Genomic DNA, 24752 nt, shown 5'->3' on the forward strand with positions numbered 1-24752 from the left:
TATATATTAGCACAGTGTTCAGCCTATTTAAAATAGCCATAAAAACAAGTTAAGTGACTTTCCAGGTCTACAACTACAGAGGTTGAATTTTTAAATTAATTTTAATAGAGGGCTATCAGAAATGTCTTTGTAGGTTAAATCTCAGAAGTATGTAAAAGTCATCTATGGGTATTTGTGTTATTAGTGATAATCATAAAATAGTAAAGCTTTTGCTACTAATCAGTCAATATAGATAATGGCATTGAGAGTTATAGCATTTAACTCATTGTTTTCAGTTAGGGCACCTTTGGATATTTTTCTCCAGTGTGGCTCCAAACCATGGAATTGGGTCATTGTTTTCATCTCTGTCACTATGACCAGCCAGCACACCTGGACTCAGCTCTAGGAGCTATTTGGTGTGCCAGCTGATTGTTATGGTTTTAGTTTGGGGTTTCCATTTGTTTCTTTGTTGGAAAAATGTATCACCCTATATTATCAGTGTTCTAATGACAACTGGCCGCTGTTAGGGTATCATATACTGTCCCTATGGATTACAAACACCTGAAATATATACCTGGTATTTGCTATTTGTTTCGTGTATTGTGGATATGATACTGCGTTGTGGTCTTCTTTCTGGTTATACACTGATTGCATTGTCTTTTTGTTTAAAAGATTTTGAGTTTGCTTATGCCTTCTATCTTCTTATTAAAGAACACTTGTACTTTTGTCTATAAATATATTCTTTTTTAAAAATATATTTTATTGATTTTTTACAGGGAGGAAGGGAGAGAGATAGAGACCTAGAAACATCGATGAGAGAGGAACATCGATCAGCTGCCTCCTGCACATCTACTGGGGATGTGCCCGCAACCCAGGTACATGCCCTTGACCGGAATCGAACCTGGGACCTTTCAGTCTACAAGCCGATGCTCTATCCACCGAGCCAAACCGGTTTCGGCTATAAATATATTCTTGATAACAGCAGCTTCTCTACTCATTGTGTATTGCATATTGGGAAAAGAGTTTGGATAAGTCATGCGTATAGGAAGAGGTGCGTCTGGCCATCCCTGCCCCAGAGCCGACTCCTTCAACTTGGTGGACAAACTGCTGGAGAAGAGAAGAGAAACCCCCGTGAAACCCCCGTTCCTTCCTCTAACTTTCTTTCCTTCCTTTTCTCTTGGCAGGAACTTTTTACCCCTGAATGCAAGTTTAAAGAATCTGTTTTTGAAAACTATTATGTAATCTACTCGTCCATGCTGTACAGACAACAAGAGTCTGGTAGAGCCTGGTTTTTGGGTTTGAATAAAGAAGGGCAAGTTATGAAAGGAAACAGAGTAAAGAAAACGAAACCAGCAGCTCATTTTCTACCCAAGCCATTGGAAGGTGAGTGTTCTGTGTGTATTATACTTATCAGATTGAGTACACATTTATTCTTCACATTGATAGCTCTGCTGTGGCCACAGGAACCCTCGGGAAATGCTCTTTATTTTGACTTGTATGGTGGTTGCACAGGTGTCCACTTAAGTTGTACATTTAAGAGTTGTACACTTTATTGTGTTTAGGTGTATCTGTGTCTGTATGTGTATGTAGATACATATATACACATATTGATAGAATGTATACACATACATAATCCATTAATTTAAAAAAATTCCAGCAAAACCCTATCTCTGATACTTCTAAAGTCTCAAATCCTCACTGTCCCAACCTCTCTGTCCTTAGAAAATTTTAATTAACTTTAACATTTTAAAAATTTGTAATAACATTACAAGTCTGTGACTGTGATAATAGGCATATTAGAAAAACTTATTTTTGAGTATTACAGAATGAATACACTTGCCCATTTTTATGTTATCTAGATTAAAGTAAAACCATATTCTTATGAATTAATTATTATAAATACAGAAAATGAAGAGTCAATAACTTGTCCTTTAAAGAACTTATTGATTTACATATCTTCCTTCCAAGCTGCATAATTGTTTAGTATTCTTAGTTGTGGTGTTACCTTCTTTTACATTCTCCTGTAAACAGTGAAGGCATTTACTTTTATCAGATTCTCAGGGTGTAAGCTATAAACTTTTGTTAATTAATCAGAAATATCTGCACCTTTTTCATGAAGGATTCTGCCAGAAGTGTCATTTACTTTTACCTATATAAATTTATTTGAGAACTACAAAAAATTGATATCAAGGCTTTTCACAAGTGTTTTCTATTTAAATACTTTTGTTTACTTCTCACAGAAAATTAGATCTACAATAACTAAATAAACGTTTTAAACTAGTTTAGAAGGTTTGATTTTCTGTTTATTTTTTATTCCTACAGAAAAGCCTTAATCATAAAGATAAAAAATCCACATTGGTTTTATAATCTATATTCTTTACATAGGAATAAGATAATTTGAAATATTGAAAGTTAAATATTAATTATATGTCAATGTATAATTAGCTTTCAGTTTGCCTAAGTTTGGAAAACTACTCTTGTTGATTGATACCATCTTTATAATTTCAATGATTTTGACTTCCTATCACCCTTAACTAAATTTGCCTCGAGAACAAGTCATTAAAACCCAAATGATTAACTAGCAGAGCCTATCTAGGAAAAGAAAAATTGTTCCAGAGTCTGAAAAATTAGTAAATTATTCTCATTACTAGTATATGATAAATCATAGGACAAATTAGAGGGTAAATAAGGAATTAGAGGGTTTCTCTGTTGTTCTAAAATAACATCTCTATGATTTGCTTCAATCTTTTATTTTTAAAATTTTTTTATTGATTTCAGAGGAGAAAGGAGAGGGAGAGAGAGACAGAAACATTAATGATGAGAATCATTGATCGGCTGCCTCCTGCATGACCCCCACTGGGGATGGACCTGCAACCTGGCCTTGAGCCCTGACGGTGAATCAAACCATGACCTCCAGGTTCATAGTTCATGCTCAACCACTGAGCCACACTGGCAGGTTTGCTTTATTCTTTTAAATGAATTTTGAAACCATCAGACTTACCAATATTTAAAAGCAAGTGAAAAATTTAAAGACTGTCAATGGAAGCTCTAAAGAAATTTTTATTTGTTCACTTCCTCGATTTGTCTCTTTATATTAACTTTTTAAATATGGACAGTTAAGAATTGACTACATTTCTAAAAATTTGTTTCTTAGCTGCATAAATGTAATGAAAACCAAAAAAGTCCCTTATGTTTCTTTTACCTGAAGCACACTCTAGAAACCAGATCTTTGGTATAACCAACAAGAAATATCTTGAGAGTCTAAAGGTGTGGTGTAATAATATCACTTGTATTTCAATTACACACTGAACTATTGTTGTGTGCATATGTTGTTTATATGTTTATGTGAAGAAGAGAGAAACAGTATTTTCAAATAATTAGCAGATAGAAGTACCCTAAGTAAACAAGGGTGTATTGGAGTGACAGAGGTTATCACACAGTGCAGTTAATAGAGGAAATTAATTTCAAGCTTTCAAGACCCATACAGCATATAAATTATATCATTGGAATGTTAGGACAAATTAGCTACTTAATTAATCATTACTGCTCTGGAGCATTCATATCTCTTATACAGTTTCATACTAGACAATCAAGGTTGATGCTCTGAGCTGTTGTCTCCTAACTGAATTGGTAAGCAATTGGAAAGTGCTTCAAGGACTGTGGATGAATCCCCTTTACCAACTTGCTGAGTCATTTAATATAGGTCTGATGTACACCAGCACTTTGAAATATGTGTGCTACTAAAAAAATCACGTGATTCATTGGTGCAAAAGGTAAAATTCTACCACCTTGAACATGGAGAATGTATGTGGTAGTTCTTCCTAACTAAACATAAGGTCTCTTCATAAAGTACAGTAAGACCACACTTAATATTATCTATAAGTTTTTGGAAACTGAAATTTTAAGCAAAACGTGTTTAATGAAACCAATTTTAAGATAATCGGTATAAACAAGAGTTAAGTTCCCGCTGCATATTTCTGGTCACAAAAATATCACCAAACTTCTAAAGAAACACCCATTACACTTTTAAGATTGAACAATGAAATAAATGTGAGCTATACATACATTTAAGAAAGATGAATAAAAACAAGAAAATTATTTTCCAACCCACTTATTCCAGTTCAGGGTCAAGGATGGCGGAGCCTATCCCTGCAGCTCAGTGCCCAAGTTGGGACCCACCCCTTCATCACAGGAGTCCTCACACCCATCTTCACTCCCTCAGACTGGGGCTGTGTAGCCCACCCAGCCCACCTCATGTGCACATCTTTGGGATGCAGGAGGAACCGGAGTCCCCAGAGAAAACCCACATAGGCATGGGGAGAATGTGCACACTCCACACAGATAGTAGTCCCAGCTGGGAATCAATTTTTTCCCATCAACATTATAATGAAATGAACTGGAACCAAATTACATTATTCTAGGACCTGCTGCATCATAAATTTTCAAAAGCCGAAAAAAGCGGGCTGGGCGGGTCTAATACACTGTGTTTCTGATCGCAGATGATTTTAACTCACCTATTTTTCCCCAAGAATCAGTCCTTCTTAAATATTTTCCCCAGGATTCCTGATAATCATTTTCCCAAAAGCCACATGAACTCTTGTGATTAACTGTGTGGCCAGACACTATTCAGGCAATTTCTCAGAGCTTACCAGATGTCAGTCCCACTTGCTCTCTTACCATTTTGTGCTTCTGCCTTGTATGACATCACTTATTAGATGTTTAATAATATATCAGAAAATGAGGCATAAAAATAGAAAATGCCTCACAGTTGCCTTCAATTATTTAAGGGTGTCTTTTCATTATCCCGAGAGAGAAAATATAAACAATGACCTTTGAAGGCCCTGATTAGGGAAAGTGAGTTCTTTGTTATTGCTTTGTATAGCTTGGATGTTGACACTAGTGTGACTATGTTGCTTTCGAACCACTTGAGAGAAAAGTAACTTAATGATCTAGGGCAGTGATGTCGAACCTATGACACGCATGTCAGAGGTGACACGCGAACTCATTTTTTTGGTTGATTTTTCTGTGTTAAATGGCATTTAAATACCTAAAATAAATATCAAAAATATAAATCTTTGTTTTACTATGGTTGCAAATATCAAAACATTTCTGTATGTGGCACGGTACCAGCGTTAAGTTAGGGTTTTTCAAAATGCTGACACGCCGAGCTCAAAAGGTTCGCCATCACTGGTATAGGGTGTAAACACTTGACAAGATGAATAGGAATGAGTGGTTCAAGTGTTGACAGTGTGCAGTGGGAGGGAAGTTTGAGTTTTCCTTGCTATGCAAAGAGAGTTAGATTTCAGCTTGCCATTCTCCTACTGTACATCGTGTGTGTGTGTGTGTGTGTGTGTGTGTGTTTCATATCTTAGGCCCTCAAAGAGGCTATGTCTCCCATTTAAACCTTCTTTCCTGGACACACATCCATGCACACCTCTGTACTTGTTTTAGTTATATAAGCCAGAGAATGTGAAGGTAGTAATGTCTTCTGTTTGGGGGGGGGAAATGACTGCTTTAACACAGGTATCCCTCCCACTGGCATTGCTTTGCTTCAGGGAAACAGGACAGGGCAAACTGCTGCGGGGTGTGCGTGCACCGATTCTTGAGCTGAACTTGGTAACATTTCCTTTTCCTCTTTTCTTCGTGCCCTCCTTCCTGTCACTAGTTGCCATGTACCGAGAACCGTCTTTGCATGACGTTGGAGAAACGGTCCCGAAGGCCGGGGTGACGCCAAGTAAAAGCACAAGTGCGTCTGCAATAATGAATGGAGGCAAACCAGTCAACAAAAGTAAGACGACATAGCCAGACCCGCACAGGTGTTGTGACTTACTGGTCCCGAGCACAGCTGAGTGATTTATCCTGGCCAGACATTTCTGCTCCCGCGGCCCAGGAGCAGCTGGAAGTAAGCGGATGCTTGCCTGCTGCTCCTCGAACTTCTTGGCGGCAAGAGGATAAACCTCAACCTGTTGCGCCTCCCACAACAAGAAGACCCCTGGACAACCAGCTAAACTCAGACCATGGAATGCCCTACCAGATATGGAATGCCTTTTTAATATCTTTTCTGTGACTGTGACACTTCATGTGAATGACATACTTCACAAGTACACTCGATACCTTGCCTGCTGACAGCTACCCATAATCCTTTTTGAGTCCCGTTTCAGCAAAATCCATGTGTTTCAGTTCACTTTTGTAGCACACCAATACTATTGAGTAATTTCTAGGTAGAAGCTGTAAACCTGTGCTATTATGGATTTCTCCTCTTCCCGTTTTTACAGGGCTGCTCGCTCCACTGTCCGTGACCTTTTGCAGGGATTGTGCTCCTCCCAATCTTACATGTTGCAGTTGGCTTAGTTCGGAGAGCGATCAGGGAATCAGGAAGCCTTCTAAACCTATTATTACAAAACGCATCATAAAGATTAAGAGTGTTGTCTCTGGCTCACACGATCAATTAAACACACATATACGCTCTGTGCAGTGGCAGGTACTGTGCTCCCGAGGTCGGCGTTGCCGGGGTGAGAAGTGGGTCAAACACAGTCCGTGGGAAGTTCTCTCCGATATGTGTTTGACACCCCCCTCTAGTTTCTGTGTGTGTGTGTGTGTGTGTGTGTGTGTGTGTGTGTTTTATACATATCACAAGCTTACTGGTAATGGTAACATTTGCCTTGCCCAGCGAGCAAGACCCACTGGTTTTTGAGAAAGTGGGTCCAAAGAACTCTGTAGGCCTTGTAGGCCTGATTAAGGTTCATTTTTTTTCATCTACTAATCCTCATTATTTGGAAAAAGAGAAAAAAAACACACACAACAATTACAACCTACAAGAGTGCGCTACCTAAATCCATTTCAGATATAATCCTTCCTATTTTTAATGAACCGAACTCATTGCCATCCCGGGTTTTGGCTGCGTTCCACTCATACTCAGCAGAGCATGGGCAAGGCGGCTGTTGCGTTCTTTTCTGAAGCAGCAAAGCAAACCTTAGTTATAACTTAGACTTTAATATTTTTGGTGTTTAATGACAAGTTTTTAAACTGGACACATTAGGAAATAATATTTTTTTTTTTTAGCTCAGCATGCTGAGTCAGGTACTGTGTATTTCACCAGTCCATACCTCTAACTCAGCTTCTTGGGGCCCAAGATGCCCAAGGGCCGGGATGGAGGGGTGCCTTGCCACGATCTCAGAATGCAGTCTGTTGAATTGTTCTAGATCACATTAAAGGCAAACCAACACGTTCAAAGATCAGGTTTTCGGTCCGTTCAACCAATTTGCTTTTGTTTTATTTGCTTTCTTAATTTCCTTTTAAATAACTCTGAGCTTAGGGAAGACAACTAGCAAGAAAGGCCGCGAATGTTGTCTACACAGTGAAGAAACTACGCAAAATGTTCAATAGTGGATATAAAGAGTTTCAAAATGTTTAATACTAAACTGTTTGGAAATATGTTTGTTAAGTCTGTGTATGCTTAATAAAATTCAATGTTTTGTTCTTGGAAGAGTTAATTGAGACCAAACTGAACCTCATTTATAGAAAACTATATGTGGGATCATTATCCTGGCCTCTTGTTATTATTTCCATGTGGGAGGACGACCCAGTCGCCATTTACCCACATTTGCACTGTATTTACTGGGAAATTATTTTGTCACTGCTTTTCTAAGTCTCCATGACAGCCCTTGCCCAGCATTTTAAAATATTGTCCTGCTTAGCTTATTAAAGATTTAGTATAAATTTAACTGTTTATGCTTATTTCATTTTCATATCGGATTCCATTTTAATAAAATAAAAAGTTAGCATAATGTTTGAGTAGATTTATTGTTGATTATGCTAAAGTACAAATACAAAGAAAAATGGTTCCTTAGACCATTCTTGATTTCTTGTTACACCATTTTAATGCCTATTTTTGTTAACAGGATAAGTTAAAAGATATTAGATGAATTTCATTAACTAATTATTTAGGGAATACATATAATTCATAACATGTGGCAAATTATGAGTAATTTAACTTGAAATTACAATTAGATGGGCTTACCCTACCCCACCCCACCCCAACACACACATCAAGCACCCCCACCAATTTGCTTTTGGTAATCAGACCTCATTTGATGGTTTCGTTTCCCCTGCAAGCCTGTGTAACGGTTAAAATTAAGACAATATGTATTTTCTAAATAACTGAGATTTATGTACACACCTGTTTTGTTTTTTATATGAGTTGTCTATATGGGCCTTTATCCCTATGAATGGATGTCAAAATACTTTCTTCCAAAATATGTTTAGACATATTGCAGAGGCGTCTTTGTTATTTGTAAATTAGTCTGATCACTTTCTTTGTGTCTGGTCTCATCTGTTGCACGGGACAAGGGCAGCACGGATGGACTGCATGTAATAGGGCCTGGATATCAAGAACTGTTAGTATGTATTTCTCAATTTACATACAGAGAGTGTGTCTGCTTTGTATAGTTTCTGTGTTTAATATCATTTGTTATATTCACCAATACAACACACTGAATAAAATATTTATAAGAAGGCATATTATAAAACATCAAACAACTTTATGTAATGAAATGGCATTGCATCACCCACAAATATAGACATGTCATGTAAATAAGTTGGTAAACTCAATTTCCCCCTTTACCGTGCCAAAGAAAATTTTAGCTCTTTGATGATACCTCTCTCGCTATTTTTTCTGGGATAAGACCCTCTTCTTCCCCCTCAAAATCAAGTTTGATGTTATTAAGTAAGTGCAATCTGTCACCATTGATGTTCTGTATAGTAAATCTGATGGAATTCATTTGTATTTAGAGACCGTGTGTTTTGTACCTACATGTATGTATGTTGATTGTATCAAGTCTAATATCTCATCCGTTTGCATGCATATCTGGTGTGGGAGGGTTATTTCTACTAATTTGTTATGTTAGCAGATTGCTTCACCCATCCCTCAGCAATGCTTAATGTTTAATGGGTTTTGGTATTTCAAGTGACACCATTTTTATTTTCTTATGTTTGCTTTCTAAAATGTTTTGCTAAAACGTTACTTGGGAAAATTATAGAATAGATGCAAATGGTCCACCCTCTGTAGAGAGTAAGTTGAAACTAAGCATGATTTCATTATAAATCCTAGAGAATTTAGAAATTCTTGCTTTAAATGTTAGGTTGCACTGAGTGTTTGGGGGAAGGAGGTGACTTCAGGAGACCTACAATGGGCCCATAAAATTCCTGCCACAGTCCTTCTAATTGCCTCTTTTTTCTAAATTTTTTTTATTGATTTCAGACAAGAAGGGAGAGGGAGAGACAAAAACATTAATGATGAGAGCGAATCACCAATCTGGTGCCTCCCCTACATGCCCCACACTGGGGATTGAACCCACAACCGAGGCACATGCCCCGACCAGGAATCAAACCACAACCTCCCGGTTCACAGGTCAACACCCAACCACTGAGCCACACTGGCCTGGCCTAATTGCCTCTTGAAGAGTAAGCACAGTTTATCACATCTGGCTAGTTGCTTAATTAGTACCTAAAGCACTAAAACAGTCAAATGTTTTTCAGGATGACCAATATCAGATTAGGTTCTCTTTAAAAAACGAAACAAAACATGTTAAGTATGTATCGAACGTTAGATATGTATCACTTCATTTACAGTTTTGTCCTAAATATTAAATCGGAGAATTAACATTTCAAGGGGAGATCAGGTTGATTCAAACTCTAATTTAGAAGTGAAAATATTTGAAATTTATTTTTAATTTCATTTCAGAACAGAAAGCAATTCAGCTAAATGTAAGCATATCAAAATCCAGATGTGAATTGGGTTACTTTGGAGAAAATACATTTCATAGCTTAAGTTCCTTAGCTTACAAGGTGGTACATAGAACCTGTTGATGCTTGAATACTGAACTGGGTTTCAAAGTTTTGATAGAGTCTGAAAACAAAGGCTGATTTATGGTTTTTTCCCTGTTTTTTCTATACTATTCAGTCTAATCCCGATGTCTGCTGGCAGAGACTGCATTTGCATCTGGGATGGTGTGGTCATTTCTTTCAATGTGTTGAAGGAATCTAAATTAGCTCAAGGAGTCCTGGGAGAAATGGGGTATAATGATTCTCTTCTTAGGTCTTAAGACCTTAGTCGAATTCTATGGAGAAGTCCCTCTTAGGAGGATTCCTCAGTGATGGTTTGCAAAGCAAGCAAGGTTGTGGCCAACATCACTTATTATATCATTCTCAATTCACATTAATCTCACTCTAACTTGGGACAAACTTGAACCGGCCAATGAGATTGGCACATTTTCCCTCCTCCTATTACAAATTTGCTCTTGCCTTGGCATTTTTTTAAGAGAGAGTTTCTATCTTAGTAATGGAATCAAAAGTGAAAGTACAAAATCACATTTAAGAAGGGTAGAATGTAGGTCTTTATATGTAACTATGTTTAACTTTTTCCGATTTAAACATATAAATTAAATTCTTAATAGATCTATTGATGTTTGCAAGCTGGAGTCAAACATCACACATATACACGCATAAGAGAAATATGAAAAATTTGGTTCAATAATTTTTAACTAAAGGAACCCAGAATATAGCTGACTGCAATATATTTTCATTGTCAAAAATTTTGGACAAATTCCATTCTGAACTTTATAATTAACATTTCTCCATATCTAAACTTTTTCTTTAAAAACATAAATGCTGAGCACTCTTTTCTTATATTAAATTTTTAAAAGAGAAACACTTTTGCTGTAGTTGTAAATGAAAAGGGATAACAAATATAGATAATTACAAGAAAAATAAGACACACCTGGGGTTATGTGAGGAAACAGGAGATTAACGGCAGTTCCATCAAAGCACAGGTTGATCATTTATTCCTCAGCTGTGAGCCAAACCCAGCTTGCAATTGGCTTTTGTATGGCACAGGAGCTCAGAATGAGTTTTTTTTTTCTTTATACAGTTTTAAACACAAACAAAGGAGTATATGCGAAAGAGATGTATGTGGCCCACAAAGTCTACAATGTTTGCTATCTGGTCCTTTCCACTGAAAGCAGAGTTCTGCAGTAAGGACTATAGATGTCACTGCGCTGTGATAATGTAGTGAATGCCCATGGGTCCATCATCAAATCAGTCATCATTGAAATTGCTACTGAACAGTTAAAATAGGTTTGTTTGAGGCTTAAAATGTTTAGAGAAGAGGAAAGGATACATATATAGAGAGAGTTATAGATATATATATGCATATACATAGATGTATAGATATCTATATATCTATAATTTCTTAACTGCTTACATTTCCCTCATTTACAAAACTGATATTTCAATTGATGCCCTGAACAATTAAGATACAACTGGTGTGGTTGCACTCCTTAATCTCAGGATAGAGATAACAATTTTATAAATCTGTTAAAGTCAGAGAACACTGTCAGTATTCTAAAAATCAGCATCAATTAAATTTCTCAAATAATTTTTAATGTAAATTTTAACCCTGCAGGTACACATTTTCCTCACTTTTGGTGGTTTGATTTATAAAGTCCAAACCATGAGTCTAGAATATTTACATCATTAAGTAAAATGTCCAAGTAAAATTTTTCATCTTAAACAATAATAAAATGATTTTATTACATTATTGCAGAATTTTACAAAATATAATCCACATTAAATAAAAAGTGGGTCTTTTTTAGCTCTAAATAATTAAAGGTTGCCTAAGCTAATGGGTATAAGTAGACTTGATTGCAAATATGTAAGGAAAGTCCAAGTTATTGTACATTTTCATAATTTGATGTGAATTTCATACAGAGCGAAATTTCACCATTATGAAAATAAACATTTTGTTCCTATCACTGAGTGAATATTTGTAACTTCTATTTAAGCCATTTATAGATTTTTCTTTTTATCCTCTGAGCTTGTGGGACTGGTACCATTTTATTGCAATGTCTCTTCTTGACTTCCATGTATGGCCCTACTTTTCCAGTGAGAAATCTATCCTTAGAAATAATAGAGTGTTTTAAGAGAAATGAATGCATATATAAGCCCATCATAGACCTAACTAGATATTGTCTTTTTAAAAGGCAAGTTACCATGGAGTAACTTCTAGGGGAAAATCAGATTCCTTGTACATGTAACCCATGTCCAGTTTAAAACATGCTCTAGTCACAGAAAAATGGATGCTCTTGAACAGCAATTCATTCTTTTGTTAGTCAGTCCTCAGTTGGTAAAATACATATTGACACAGAGTGTAAACAACTTATGTCACTATTTATTAAAAATGTTAACTTGTACATTTTCCATAATTTCTTCCTTCATCTTAAGAGAACTTCTTTTGTGAGTTTAAAGTGAGACTAGACAAATGACTTAATGACTAAAAGCATTGGTGATCTGGCCTCTGCCCCCCCAACCCCACCCCAATCCAACATTGTACTTCAAGTGTGTTTGTCTTCATTTCCATAGGGAAACACTGAGTGATGGGGAATCCTGGCAACATATGATCAATGGATTTATGTAAGGCTCTTTTTCTTCGAGGCTAAAATGGCCTTTCTTGTGTAGGGATGTGCATTTTTAACAACCATGTAATTCAGCTTTCCTCAACTCTGCAATTAATGACATCTGAAGTCAGAAAATTCTTCATCCTTGGGATTGTCCTGTGCACTGTTGGGTGTTGGCAGTATCCCTGACCTCTACCCACTAGACGCCTGAAGAACACCCTCCAACCCCACCCAGTGTGACCATCAGAATTGTCTGTAGACATTGTCAGATGTTTTCTGGGTGGCAAAGTCACCCTTGTTGAGAACCACTGATGTAAATTATAGGAGAAAATTTCTTTTCGGGTGTTATTTACATCTGAGTTTGCTTAACTCGTTTTTAATGGGTATCCAGATTTCATCCGGGCTTTCAGAAAGAGAAAAACATACAACAGTCTGTTGGACCTGTCCTCGTGGTGATTATACATGGTTTCCTCTGCATTTATATTTCTAATGGCCTACACAATAAGAACCCAGTCCTCTCTCATGGTTACGGGTACTCTGTGCCCAGCCAGATTTCACATGCGTTTCCGTTCCATCCGTCCCAGCACTCACAGTTTCCACAGCTGCATATGCCATTCCCTGCAGTAAAATACACAGGAGGTTCATTATTATGATTGAAATATACCAAGCTAATATATGTTATTATAAAACATAACTGTTCATAATCAAAGCAATTTCATTCATCCTCTGAAAACTTTCGTATTGAGCAGCCATCTTATTATTATCTTATTACACAGCTATAGGAAATCTGACCTTTTAAACAATTAGTGGAACTTCCTTGGTGCTACCGTCCAGTTAGTATCAATCTAATAATGACCATCAGTATCACTCCAGCTGGGCTTCCATGAATAATTTTGTTTTTCTGTAGAGAGCCGGTTATGTGTAGCAATAAATGCTAACGAACATACAGCTCCTTGACATAGGATGAGGTAGGCTGAATAATTAGCTAGAAGAGGAGCCTTGTGTAGTAGGAGTGGGCAGAACGTGAATGTCTAGCTTAATGACACACACATACTCATCTTTTACCTTTAGTTAAAAACAAGGAGAATAAATATATGCCTCTATCTCCCCTATACATTGTTTAAGAAAACATTTAAGAAAATATTTTAATTACCAATTATTAGGACTCAGAAACTCAGGATAGCAGTATCTATTATATTCCTAAATTGTTTTCCTATTCCCATCCCCCCAACACACACACATTCCATTCCCTAAAAACAAACTAACACATCAAACAGCTTTGGTGCCTGGGTCCTGTTTAAAACATATTCTAGTCCCTATACCATGTTAAAAGTGAAATAGTTGTCCAGGGAATTATGTTCTTTTTGCAATAGATAAAACTGCATATGTGTAAATTGGGGGAAGTTACTTTATATGGAATTTTCCTCCAAATCATATAATTTGGGTGCATTCTTTTATGCCTGGGGATAATGTTAGTGCTTATTCTGAAATGCCCACCTCCCTTTACGTACTTTATATTACTATTTGGCCCTTCGGTACATGAAAGCTCTCCTGCCCAGTGACCCACAGCAAAATGTGCTGAGTGTCATTCACCTTTATTGCAAAATGTGGCATAGATCAATTAGAGTGGGTCAGTACTGCACCTGTGCAAATGAGACCATCGTGTTTGTCGCAGTCCCTGTCATCACAGTCGCAGAATTCCCCTGAAATGTACCATTCTTCAGCAGAACAAATGCACTTTCCACAGTGACAAGAACCTGAAATCAAAAAGGGTATCATTGATCGTTCCCACACAACTAAAGGTTTCCGTCTAGAGTAGAATACTATCAATGTACTGGCGATCGGCTTCTAATAACCAACCTTCCAAAGGTAAAAGTTTATGGAATAGCCAGTGGCTTAAAAGGGAGCGTTACTTATGTAATTCATAAAGGTTATCCTGAAAGGCTTCATTATGGATCTAGACGTTGCAATTAGCCTTGAGCAAATGTTCTATGGCTCAGTCTGGTTGAAATGTCAATGAGGGCAGAATGAGGCTTATTTTTATAGATGGCCTTCTAAAAAGGTGTTCAAAATATATGTGTTCTCAAAAAATTTTTTTTCTGAATTGAATCATGTTTTCAAAGTGTCTGTCTTTTAAAGGATTTGAATAGTAAGTTCTATTAAATAAGGGTGCAATTTATAATTAAAACAGCTAAATTTATTGTGCTTATAATTTTGGATTTTTGTTTCCATGATTTTCTTAAAGTAAGGACTCACCTGCCTACTGGGTGGCTCATTAAAGTGCTAAAAATACACATACAATCACTCATGTATATTTACCTTACCCAGTTTCACCCTTGGGATTTCCTGCCATCATCCAGGAGAACTCTAATCCCTCGCCTCAAATGTCCATCTTTTATGAGGCTCTTGGTCCAACCACCTTTTCCATTACTTCACTCATTTCCTCTCTTTTTACTTCCTACCTAATTCAAAACTTCCTTTTTGGTTATTACAGATATTTTGGCTTGCTGAGAAACAGCTTTATTAATGGCACATTTAGAAAGAAAATATAGGAATTAATTAGTGTCAGAGAAGAAATTTCCCTCAGCCTAAACATCTTCATGTGGCAAAACTACTTCTACAATAGCAGTAAAGAAAGTTTTCAAGTTAAAAATAAACACAAAGAATAGCTTTCTGCTTCCTTCTATTTCCTTGGATTGATTGTTCTTTCTAGATGTGATTTCCTTTTACCAAAGATGCCTATCACCTTCAACGACTGTGAAGTAGAAAAATTATTTTGACATATTCTATAAAATAACAGACTTGGTAAATTCAAAATATATTGGGAGGGGGCAGAAATCAATCATTAGTGTCTCTATGAAACATTGCAATTAAAAAATGGTTAGAGAAACTTCTGTGCATTACTGCTATCATGAAAGGATACACATAAAGGTGTCCCAGGCATTAAGCACCCCATGCTATTTTATATTATGGAAACTCATATATGCATTTTAGCTGCAAGAATCCCCAATGGCCAAATTAAACTTTTGATATTCCTCGTCACACTTCTCAGGGTAAGGGAGCAGTCAGAATTAGTTACATGCTGAGAACTGTGTTTACATTTATTAACTTCTAACTTAACCGCAGCATGGTTCCATCTACTTATTTTACTGAGGGGCGAGGTTGCAAAATAGACAACTTCCCGTTCTAATGAGTGATCAGTACCCTACTGGTTGCTTAGGGCCTATAACTGGGCCTCCCAGGCCAGTCTGTGAGAGTTGGTCATCTCACCCAGGCACAGTGTTTTTTATTTAGAAATTTATTTATTCTAATTTTAAAGACTTTCTGTCAAATCTCTAGGCACAAAAATGTTCAACAGTCATCTGTGCATTTTGCAAATGGATAGAGCAATATTGGAAAACTATGAAAACTTGGGGCATTTTAATGCCTTCATTAACATATCCTCAGATATCTCAGAAGGTATCATATTTAGTGCTTTATGAGTTCAGGAAGATTATTTGAAGAATTCCACTGTTTTTATTTCTAAAATACTATCTCCCTTATGTTTCAAACTTGTTTCTACAACACAGGGAGATGTAAATGACTTTATATGTCCATGATATTTATGTATTACTCCTAGGATATATTTTGTTTTGCCACAATTCATGGGAAAAAAAATCACATTTCATCTTTAAACTTGTCCCCTGGCTCTAGAACTATTCTGATCACCGTTCTCACTTCCAATGCTTAGCTTCAGGCCATTGTATAGTATTTCCCTAAAACTGGTCAGCTCAGCTAAAGTGACTATGGTGTACATTGCTAGACCATTTGACAAGTAAATTGCATTTTCAGAAGTCTGCTAGTCACTGAAATACTTAGAATGAAAAATGGGAGTTGATTTTTGTATGTGCTATGAAAAACTAGCTTCTCTCATCAGCGTTTTCCCCAGCTGGGTTGTTTTTTTCCTGTTTGTGAATTCTCAGTGCATCTCAGAGGTAGAAAATTCTTCTACTGCTTGTGGAACTAGGAGTAGTATGGCATGTCATAATAACAGCGTGGTCTTTATTAGGATGATTTATAGCGCCTGGCTGTTTTCATCAATAAGCAGGGGTCAAATTGCCCTACTCTGGAAAGGGAAAATCCTAGGAAAAGGATTCTATCAGAAAAATATAAGCCACATGGCTGCCAGGAGGTGATCGATTATTCAGCTCAGCTGGACCGGCACCCACTTGTGCCCATGAGACTCTGTCCAGCCTTAGGGAGAAGCTGGTCCACCTTGGCAGGAACTGTAGGGTGGTAAATTCCTGACCACAACACCACTAATCCATTTATTTTCTTTCTCAGTAAGAGGACTGTTAAGAATGCTTCCCTCTCCCTTCTGTACTTTTTTAGTGGCTTCCATTCCTTGGGGATTCAACCACATTTTCTCATTTGTCTTCAGAGCATCCTTAGAACTTAAGAAAGGGAAAGAAATGAAATTCTTCTGCCTTCAAAGATGAGAAAATGGACATACAGGGAGGATAATGGAATTGCCCAGGGCCATGGGGGCAAAAAAAGATTTCCATCCGATTCCATCTACTGTTTTATCTACCTATCTGCCTATCTGTGATGCCTCGCACAAAAAAACCCTTCATATAGTTTCAAAAAATGAGTTGTGTGTTCCCACTGACAGTTCTATTGGGTGAGGCAACTAAAACACAGTCTGAGTCTGGTTTTTGAAGCCTAACTTTTACCCTGTCTCTTTTCAGGGATGAAGAATCTGCCAGGATGGGGTATAGGTGAGGGATAGGGGAGTGAGTGGGTGTGTACCATGGACTTATTCGGATGATGTGGGACTCAACAGTGACATTGTAAGAGTTCTAAGGGGACATTTAGTGACATGCAATTACAGCCATCATCAGACAACATCTTTAAGAATATTAGAGGTGATGACCCGGACCTAGACAGGTGATTATGTACTCTTGGATACACATAAATACTCAAGCAAACAAACAGCCGACGAATTACAGCATGGATTCTGCAAAGGGAGTTAAACCTGGCTCTAAGCTCATCTCTCTGGTGATTCACATGAACAGCTTGAGTGTAAGGGCGAGCACCCTTGTCAGCTGCCCCATTTCAAAGTGGACTTTCTTTTCCATTCATCAAGCCTGACAAAATGCTGCAACCAACATCCCAGCAGGCAGTTTTCACTATTGTACTCACAACTCCATCTGTTATGAAGGTCACAGCAATGTATTTAGTTTTAAATTTTTCTATGGAGTGATTTATTGTCTTGGCTATAAATTTGTAAAGAAATAAAATGTTATTTCTTTATCATCTCCTGAGGCTTTATTCACAGATCATGAGGAGCGCCTGGTGCGTTATTTCTTTATCATCTCCCGAGGTGACGGCTTTATTCACAGATCATGAGGAGCGCCTGGTGGAAACAGTTGGGTACAGGCTACCAGGTGGTGACCTCAGGCCCACGCCTCCTCCCTGTCCCCTAGTTGGAGAAAGGAAAACACTCCAACGTCCTTTGTGAAGATCAGGGTGAGGGGTTTTCATTTACCATGTTGAGGGAAAGTGTATGGAATTCTGGCAAATCCATGAAACCTCTTAAAAAATACCCGGCCCCAGTCAAATAACTTGGAATAGGTTTCTCTGCTGCCATGCCAAAACCTGTTGTCTATTTTGTGAGTTTCTCTTTCTGTGGTTCTCTTTTTGTTTTGCTAATTCTCACCCAAGGATTGATTTTTGAAGAGAGTGGAAGGGAGGGGAAGAGAAGGAGAAAAAAGCATTGATGTGAAAGAGATACATCAACTGGTTGCCTCCTGCAAGTGCCCCGCCCTACTGGGGCTGGGTTTTAAGCCTGCAACCAAGGTACATGCCCTTGACTGGAATTATACTTGGGACCCTTCAGTATAAGGGCCAATGCTCTATCCACTGAGCCAAACCAGCAAAGGCTCTTTCTGTGGTTCTTGAGGCAAGGGGTGGATGGTACCCTCTAAGGAGACAGAAATAACAGCTGCAGCCCCACAGGTCTCTGTGCCTATGGGCGAGCACAGTTCCATGGGCACCGCTGTAATCCTGTTCTAGAATCAAGCACTGACGACTCCAGAGTAAGTGGGAAGAAAGAAGCCTGCAGTCGGCGCCTGCGAACAGAATGCACACCATCCTCTCTAGCGCCAGCTTCAAAGCACACAGCCTTGAGGCAGCTTTTACGTCCAGTTTCCTTTTGAAGATCTCTCCCCATTGAAGGATGAACAAACAGTTTAAAATATACGCTTTCAACCCTTCATCGATCTGCAGATATTATTCCATCCCCTAAAGCAAGCAATTTGAAAAAGGCATTAACTAGAGAGATTTTCTTGTTTTGTTTTTGAGGAAATGCCTTTGGGTTCACCCCCTTTTGGGGGCCTTTTCGATATTTATGATGCTGAAAATCTCTCCTCAGAATGTAATGACTTTAATGAGAATGTTTATTTCTTGAAAACAAACTAATACTCTTCTTTGCATGAAATTCAGCTAGGAAATGACAGAATGGTATTCACCACACAGGTGAGCATGGCTGCGTGTATGTGTTCTCCTCCTGTACCTGCAATTGAACATGACTAGCAAAGACCCACTTATGAACAATGTTAGTGATTTTATAGTGTTTAGGAAACACACACACACACACACACACACACACACACACACACACACTGGCTGATTTTTAAAATAAACAAGCACACCAATGTTCTAATACAAAAGTTCCATTTAGTAGAGTTTCTCAGAAAAGCTAATAGCCTTATTTCAAGGACAATACCATCATGAAAACCAACCACAAAAGTATCTAAACGCTAGGGCTCTGTGTTTGAAGCTATACTCAGGGGGAAAAAATAACTCTAATTCAAACAAATTAATCATTCTGAGTACTTTTTTATACACAGGACACTCCCTTCTGACCTGATAACATTTCTTTTTCCTCCCCAGCTTCCACCTTGATGGGTAATTCTATTCCTACCACCTTTACTGTTCTCTTTGTTAATCTCTTCCTTGGCAATTCCTCCCCTCTGTCTCTTCCTTTCAACCTTTCCTTCCTCCTCCCAACAGAGCTGCTTTTTTCTTTTAAAAAGGTTTTTAAAGTGAATTTTAGAGAGAGAGGTAGGGAGAGGGAGAGAGAGAAAGAAACAGCGATATGAGAGCAAGACGTCCTACCTGGGATGGAGCCCAAAACCCAGGCATGTGCCCCGATTGGGAATCAAACTGGCAACCTTTCAGTGTGCAAGAGGATGCCCACCCAACTGAGCCAAGCCTGCCAGGGCCAACAGAACTCCTTGAACCTAAAGCAAGTGTATCCAGCACCTGAGGGCCCCTGAGAACTGAAATGCTAAGATGTGCTTAGGACTTGGAATTAGCAGAATTCCACCCGAGAACCGACCGGGAACAAAGTGATTGCTTTAGATGCATTTAAGTGCTGCTTGGCTGCATTCGGTGGAAGGCATGGCCTCCTTGCCAGAACTCTGTAAACACCAGTCTCAAACACAGAATTCCTGGAAACCAAGGACACGCTCGGCTATTAACATGAGCGTGTTTGTATCCATTCTCAGCCTTCCTCCTGGCACCAAATGTGGTCACAGCCTCCGTCTGAGTTTATTTTTTGGAATTACGTCAAGAGGCCTCTTTCATCGGAGAGCACTGGCCTTGAGTGATCACCGGTAGCGACAGCCACTGTTGAGGGGCACATCCCCGAGGCGAGCTCTGCTTCGGAGGCCTCCTCAGCAGCTTGACTTTGCTTCACTGTGTTTTCTTCAGAAGGACATTTACCTGCACTCCCGACCCGGGGTAGGTGTCGGAGGGTAGATGTAGCTTCAGCTATACAAGTCTGACAAGGGGGGTGGTTTGTTCCGCCAGGAGGCAGCGGAGCGGGAGAGGAGAGAAGGAGATTGACATTCAGCTCCAGGCGGGGCAGCTCCCTCACATTTAGTGAGAATCCCATGAGCTTCCAGGGCGTTTTCTGCAGACCCGCCCGGGCTCTGCTCTTTCACAGGTGAACTCAATGATTGTACCTCTGCCTTCTGGGGCCCATTCAGGTCCCAGCATATCTTATTGCTCTTTCTTCTTGATACAATTATTAATCGCATTTCATTCACAATGAGGCGGTCTACACGTGGCTGAGGATCTTTTCACATGCAGCCCACCTCCTGCATTCCATTTCCTTGGATACTGAACTTCACCTGGTTCACTTTCACACTAATAAGGTCTGGGACAAGCATCGGACAGAGTGATTTTCATTCGGGCCAAGTGCGGCCCGAAAGGGATGTTTGCGGCGGGCTGCTGTACAAGCCATGTGTCCCAGCAGGGATCCAGGCCAAGCTCCGGCGGAGAGACTCACCCTTTCCGGAGCACAGTGTGCCATCTGCCGATTCACACAGACTCTTGCTCAGTTCCTCCGTCATGTTGCACTTCCTGGGATGTTGGCAGAGCTTTCCGAACCATCCTCTCTCACACACGCAGCGGCCGCAGGAACACGTGCCGTGGCCTGAGAAGCGATCACAGGGCGGGGAGAGAGGAGGAGGTAAATACCCGGCTGATTGCAGGGTCTAAGGAAGAAATATGTAAACCACAGGCTCTCGTTTCCCAGCCAGCAAACACACTTTCCCTTTGTGCAGAGTCACTGGGCGCGTGACTGCTGGAAAGAACTTCACAACGAAGTTCCAGCTCTCATAGTACATTTGAATGCAGCAAAGGAGATGGACTCGAGAGAGAAAGAAACCTTGAAACAATTTGACATGGAATTTTACCATCTTTTCTCGATACAAAATATATCATTTGCGTTTTTTAGCAGTATGGGGTCTCGGGGCTTTTCTTCACGCTGCACACCATGATCCCCAGACCAACGGACAAGGCTAGTCACTTGACCGTTGATACAGCATTTACTGATCACAATCCTACAGTTTACTAATAAAAAATAAAAGATCAATTTCCATAAAAAGTTAATGGAATCTGGTATTATATTTCTTTATCTGTGTGCCTCTCTACTTATTAATAAGAACAGATCTAAGTGTAAGTAACCATGTCTATTTTTTTTAAGTTTGTCAATTTATTTTATTTTTTAATAATATATTTTATTGATCTTTTACAGAGAGGAAGGGAGAGAGATAGAGAGTTAGAAACATCGATCAGCTGCCTCCTGCACATCTCCGACTGGGGATGTGCCCACAACCCAGGTACATGCCCTTGATTGGAATTGAACCTGCGACCTTTCAGTCCGCAGGCCGACGCTCTATCCACTGAGCCAAACCGGTTTCAGCCATGTCTCTATTGTTGTCTACAAGTTAGAAACAGCATGAGGCTTTGATTTATGTCTTCAGCTTTTTTCCCCCTTTTGTTTCCATCATTGACTCCTGATTTGGGGGATGTTTATCTTCTGGCAACATATACAACATTGTATTTGTGGCAAGTGTTCATTGGCTTACACATCTGTCTAGTTGCTTGCCACCAATACCCCATTAGAAAGCATCATCTTCCTAAAATGTTTCTTGTTTCCAATCAATGTTTTATCTTTTTTGAAAATCCTTTTCTAATATGTGTATTACCTTAGAGCTAGATCTCTCCAAACAGGACAAACAAAACAGCTATTTGTTTGGCTGCTTTGAGTCTTACCGAGTCTCTATTATGAACAGAGCATTTTGCTAAGCACCAGGGTTTGCAAAAGCAAGCATCAAGGACACAGTTGTTGTCATTCCAACTGCTCAGCCCTCTGAACCTGTCGACACCATTCTGTCTTGAACATTTGCTGTGGCAGGACTTTCAGAGTAAACCTATTCCATCTGCTTCCTCCTATATTCAGCTTTGCACAGGAGGGATTAGGGGCCAATGCTGAATATTTTGCAATTTGTAGTCATGATAATTTAACCTGAACTCCCACAAACTCAGGTAAGTTTTTCTATAACACATGATCATCTGGAAGTTCATGGAAAGCAAATGGGAGTCAAACTCAAAAGAGACCTAGATTAACAGACCTATTTCCAACAGCCTCTTCTTATCCCTATGTTGTTTTTACTAAATTTAATCTCAGAGCCCTTTGATTCGGATATCATCTCCATTTTATAGTCAAGAAATTAATGTCCAGAGAAACAAAGCAATTTTACCCCAAATTACATAGCTCAACCACACAGAATCAGACCTTGATGCCAATTTCTCTGATTTCAATGTCCACTCTTTTTCCATTGGTTCACATTGTTTCTGTATTTCATGATTATCAATTTGAGACGACTAGAAATATTTTAATTGCTATCTTGTTTAGCTGCTACATAGTTAGAAGGCATCCTTTGATATTCACGGGTACTTTCTTCTTGAAAAGTGTTTCCTGTATTGGTTTTCATGACATTAGTCTCTCCTTATCCTTTCAATACTCCTCCATTGTTTATTTATCTTTCTACTTTTTTCCTGATCCAATTAATGTAGGCATCCCGATTGTCTACCATCAATCTTTTTTTAAAAATATATTTTATTGATTTTTTTACAGAGAGGAAGGGAGAGAGATAGAGAGTTAGAAACATCGATGAGAGAGAAACATCGATCAGCTGCCTCCTGCACATCTCCTACTGGGGATGTGCCCGCAACCCAGGTACATGCCCTTGACCGGAATCGAACCTGGGACCTTTCAGTCCGCAGGCCGACGCTCTATCCACTGAGCCAAACCGGTTTCGGCCATCAATCATTTTTTATCTCTCTATAATGTCTCCTTTGAAAAATTCATCACCTCACATGGTTTCTGATAACCTCAGTGATCACAGGACTGGACCACACCTGTGATCCCATACTTTATGTACTACTAGCATACAAAATTGATACTTCTCAACCTGTATATACAATTTCCTTTCTAAAAGCTCCTCTTAGGGCATGAGTTGGGGGTGGGGCTTATGGGGGGGGAATGTGGGGATAAGGACACATATTTAATCACTTAATCAATCAATAAATAAATAAAATAAAATAAAAGCTCCTCTTCTGTATTGTCCATTTATTTTAATGGTATAACTTTCCTTTCAGTCAACCAGTTTGAAATGTTTTGAATCACATTTGAATCCCTGTTACTGCCCTCAACAGGTCCTGTTGAAACTAACTCCAACATATCCTCTCATATCACCATCATAAACCTTTGAGATACCTTCCTGTCATGCCTTCTCCAATATTCTTGCTCACCGCTTCCTATTACACCACTCTACTCACATCACAGCCTTCATATCTAGTGCTATGATATGAAGTGCACCTACTATAACTTTCCTTGTTTTAGGTTCCTGAATAGAATGCCAAGCTACTTTTCCAACCTTATAATCTCTCCTCCTCTCCCCTTGCATATACCTCTTGATCTTACCAAGCTGACCTATTCCTTCTTCTCAATGCATCCCCTGCACTTTTCTGACTTCATACTTTTGTTTTGATAAAAAATGCTGTCCTTCTGTTCCCCTACTTCACACATCCAGTTCCTGCTTAATTTTCAAACCTCTGTGAAAACTTTTCTAATACTTTCAAGGGAAATTCGTCTTATCCTCTGAATTTCTGCATCACCTTATTTCTCACCTCTATGGTGGCACTGGTTATCTTCCACCTTGTAGGATGTAGTTTATGTAGTTATTTACTAAATAAACCTATTCCTTGACTGTGAATTCCTTGAGAGTAGGAATCACTTCTGACCATCACTGTAGCCTTCAGAGTGCCAAGCACACTGCCTTAATCTTAGCAGATCCTCAAAAGACTTTTAGATTGATATTATTTTTTAAACAATATCTCCTCATTTATAAAATTAATCACAACTTGGAACTGTAAACTGAATCCAGGACATGTTTACAGGTCATCTGGTTAAATAACTGTCCTTCAAGACCAATGGACAGTTCTTGGATGACTACTTTATTTCTACATTCTATAAATTGGAGTGAAGTTAGAGAATTGGTGTTTAATAAGAGCTACACAATCGAGGGAACCAAGATGGCGGCATAGGTAAACACCTGGAGATTGCTGCCTCGCACAACCACTTCAAAAATACAACTAAAAGACGGAACGGACATCACCCAGAACCACAGGAAGGCTGGCTGAGGGGAAATTCTTCAACTAGAAGGAAAGAGAACAGCATACCGAGACTCAGAGGAGGCGCAGTGCAGAAAATACAAAGGTGCGGAGGTATGCGCAGAGCGGGCTGGTAGCTGAGGGCGCGGTTGTCGTTTTCAATCAGGAGGGAGTCTCAGATTCTGAGCTCCAGTTCTGGGCGAGTTTCTAGGGACCACGACTCAAACGGGAGAAGCGGGACTGTCTGGCATCGGTCGGAACGCGAGGGCAGCTTTCTCTCCGAGGTTTGCAGCGGTTGCTGGGACTCAGAGA

General features: G+C 39.0%; 2 protein-coding genes across 2 annotated transcripts in view; one reads left to right on the forward strand and one right to left on the reverse strand.

Moving 5' to 3' along the window:
- The window catches only part of FGF14 (fibroblast growth factor 14), a 554621-nt gene extending 545863 nt beyond the window's left edge, over nt 1-8758 (forward strand). Inside the window, exons 4-5 of the mRNA XM_006752924.2 lie at nt 1164-1362; nt 5645-8758. Of these exons, the coding sequence (XP_006752987.1) occupies nt 1164-1362; nt 5645-5781 (336 nt within the window). The 3' untranslated portion in view covers nt 5782-8758. The remainder of the gene's footprint in view (nt 1-1163; nt 1363-5644) is intronic.
- A 918-nt stretch (nt 8759-9676) lies between these two features.
- Nucleotides 9677-24752, reverse strand: part of ITGBL1 (integrin subunit beta like 1) — a 199171-nt gene continuing 184095 nt past the window's right edge. The window contains exons 9-11 of the mRNA XM_006752925.2: nt 20767-20913; nt 14075-14188; nt 9677-13049 (exon numbers count right to left, since the gene is read on the reverse strand). Of these exons, the coding sequence (XP_006752988.1) occupies nt 12958-13049; nt 14075-14188; nt 20767-20913 (353 nt within the window). The 3' untranslated portion in view covers nt 9677-12957. The remainder of the gene's footprint in view (nt 13050-14074; nt 14189-20766; nt 20914-24752) is intronic.

The sequence above is a fragment of the Myotis davidii genome, unplaced genomic scaffold (genome assembly GCF_000327345.1).
Source record: "Myotis davidii unplaced genomic scaffold, ASM32734v1 scaffold450, whole genome shotgun sequence".
NCBI lineage: Eukaryota > Metazoa > Chordata > Mammalia > Chiroptera > Vespertilionidae > Myotis > Myotis davidii.